Genomic DNA, 2,500 nt, shown 5'->3' on the forward strand with positions numbered 1-2,500 from the left:
AATAATGAGACTGAGAAGAAGAGGAGGAAGATGAAGAAGGAGGAGGAGGAGGAAGAGGAGGAGAGAATGAGGAAGAAGAAGAAGAAGAAGAAGATACCAGATTAAAAAAATATTATTATTATTACTACTACTACTACTACTACTACTACTACTACAATCTAACCAGTTTTAACTAACCTCTAAGAACACATGTAGTACTATTATGCATTATACATGATACATAATACATAACACGTTGGATTGCGCCATTATAGAAAGCCTAAGGAATCTAATCGCTTTCCTAACACCTTTGTATCTAATCTGATCTTAAATTTATGTCGCTATTTATTATCATTATTTTCAATGTTTTTTGGGAGCTTATCTTGTATTGGTTTTATCTTTTATATGCGTGGTTATTAGGTCTCTCTCTCTCTCTCTCTCTTTTGTTCTATAGGTTTATTTAATCAATTTTTTACACTATCAATATTTTTTGATTCTCTCTCTCTCTCTCTCTCTTCAACCTTGTCTTAATTTCATCCGTTATACAATTATTTATCATTCTCTCTCTCTCTCTCTCTCTCTCTCTCTCTCTCTCTCTCTCTCTCTCTCTCTCACCTCCCTAAGCTCGTAAAAGAAGAAGCCTAAGAAGAAGAAGAAAAGACGAAGGAGAGGAAGGAGGAAGAGGAAGAAGAAGGAGGAGAAGGAGGAGGAGGAGAGGAGGAGGAGGAAGAAGAAGAAGCGTCAGAAGAAGAAGAAGACGAGGGAGAGGAAGGAGAAAATATATATAAAAAAAAACTCCTCTGGCCTTCCCTCAGACGCCCTGACTAACCTAAACACACTAATAAATAAATAAATAAATATACCCTGTAATATTTCCTGGTCTGGGTAAGTTTAGCGAAGTTACCCTCTAAAGTAACAAGTCTTAGGCATCACAGAAAACGCTCCTAACAAGCTATTTTTAAGGGAGACCAAGGAAGAAAATAGACGCTCGTGCCACGCCCACTAATGTCCCTCCTGTTTCCTTCTCTCCCTTCTCCTCTATCTCCCTGTCCCTTCTTTATCTTCCTTTTTCTCCCTTTCTCCCTTAATTCCCTTCTCTCCCTCCTTAGGCATCACAGAAAACGCTCCTAACAAGGTATTTTTAGGGGATACCAAGGAAGAACTCTACGCATGTGACACGCCCGCTTATGCTTACTCCCTTTTTTTTCCTCTCCCTTCTCTCTCTCTCTCTCTCTCTCTCTCCCTCCTCCCTTTCTCCCTCCTCCTCTGTCTCTCCTCTTCTCTCTCCTCTCCTTTCTCCCTCCTCCTTTCTCTCTTCTTTCTTCCTCCTCCTCCTCCTCCTCCTCCACTGGGCGATTGAAGGATAGAGGCCTTTCCTAACGTCTTCTACAGTTCTCCCTCTCTCTCACTGAAGGATGGAGGCCTTTCCTAACGTCTTCTACAGTTCTCCCTCTCTCTCACTGAAGGATGGAGGCCTTTCCTAACGTCTTCTACAGGTCTACCTCTCTGTCTTGTGGTCATGACGTCATCATCATCGTCATCATCAGCTGTCTCTCTCCTACAACAACAAAACAACAACAACAACAACAACAACAACAACAACAACAACAACAACACTCCCCACTCACCCAAACCTTAGCGAGACAGGGTCCTTGAAGTGAGGGGCGGCGGGGGTGGAGTGGGGGGCGTCCTCCTCCTCCGGTATCCTCTCCTCCTCGCCCACGGGGGAGTCGTAGATGAGGGTCTCCACCATGGATCCCTTGCTGGACCCAAAGGAGACCCTGGGGGAGAGAGAAACACAGGGTGAGTATGGGGGAGGAGACCTGGGGAGAGAGAAACACAGGGGTGAGTATGGGGGGGGGAGGAGACCCTGGGGGAAAGAAATACAAGGGCGAGTAAGGGGAGGAAACCCTGGGGGAGGAAATGAATAGGGGAGGAGATGAGGATAAGGAGATGAGTTAGAAGGGGAGATGAGTATGGGAGAGAAGGAGACCCACGAGGGAGAGAGAAACACAGGGGTGAGTATGGGGGGATAAGACCCTGGGGGAGGAAATGAACAGGGAAGGGAGGAGATGAGTAAGGAGGAGGAGAGGAGATGAGTTAGAGAGGGAAGGAGATGAGTATGGGAGACAACAAGACCCACGGGGAAGAAACACAGGGGTGAGTATGAGGGGGAGACCCTGGGGGAGGAAATGAATAGGGAGGGAGATAAGGAGGAGGAGGAGGAGGAGGAGGAGGAGGAGAGGAGATGAGTTAGAGGAGAAGGAGATGAGTATGGGAGAGAAGAAGACCCACGGGGGAGAGAGAAACACAGGGGTGAGTATGGGGAGGAGACCCTGGAGGAGGAAATGAATAGGGAAGGGAGGAGATGAGGAGGAGGAGGAGGAGGAGATGAGTTAGAGGAGAAGGAGATGAGTCTGGGAGAGAAGGAGACCCACGGGGGAGAGAGAAACACAGGGGTGAGTATGGGGAGGAGACCCTGGAGGAGGAAATGAATAGGGAAGGGAGGAGATGAGGAGGA

General features: G+C 47.0%; 1 protein-coding gene across 2 annotated transcripts in view; it reads right to left on the reverse strand.

The window, feature by feature from the left end:
* Positions 1–2,500, reverse strand: part of LOC126987096 (nascent polypeptide-associated complex subunit alpha, muscle-specific form-like) — a 61,117-nt gene that overhangs the window by 32,585 nt on the left and 26,032 nt on the right. For both annotated transcript variants that reach the window (XM_050843818.1, XM_050843817.1), the window contains exon 2: positions 1,608–1,760. In XM_050843818.1, coding sequence (XP_050699775.1) covers positions 1,608–1,760 — 153 coding nt within the window. The remainder of the gene's footprint in view (positions 1–1,607; positions 1,761–2,500) is intronic.

The sequence above is a fragment of the Eriocheir sinensis genome, chromosome 64 (assembly GCF_024679095.1).
Source record: "Eriocheir sinensis breed Jianghai 21 chromosome 64, ASM2467909v1, whole genome shotgun sequence".
Lineage (NCBI taxonomy): Eukaryota > Metazoa > Arthropoda > Malacostraca > Decapoda > Varunidae > Eriocheir > Eriocheir sinensis.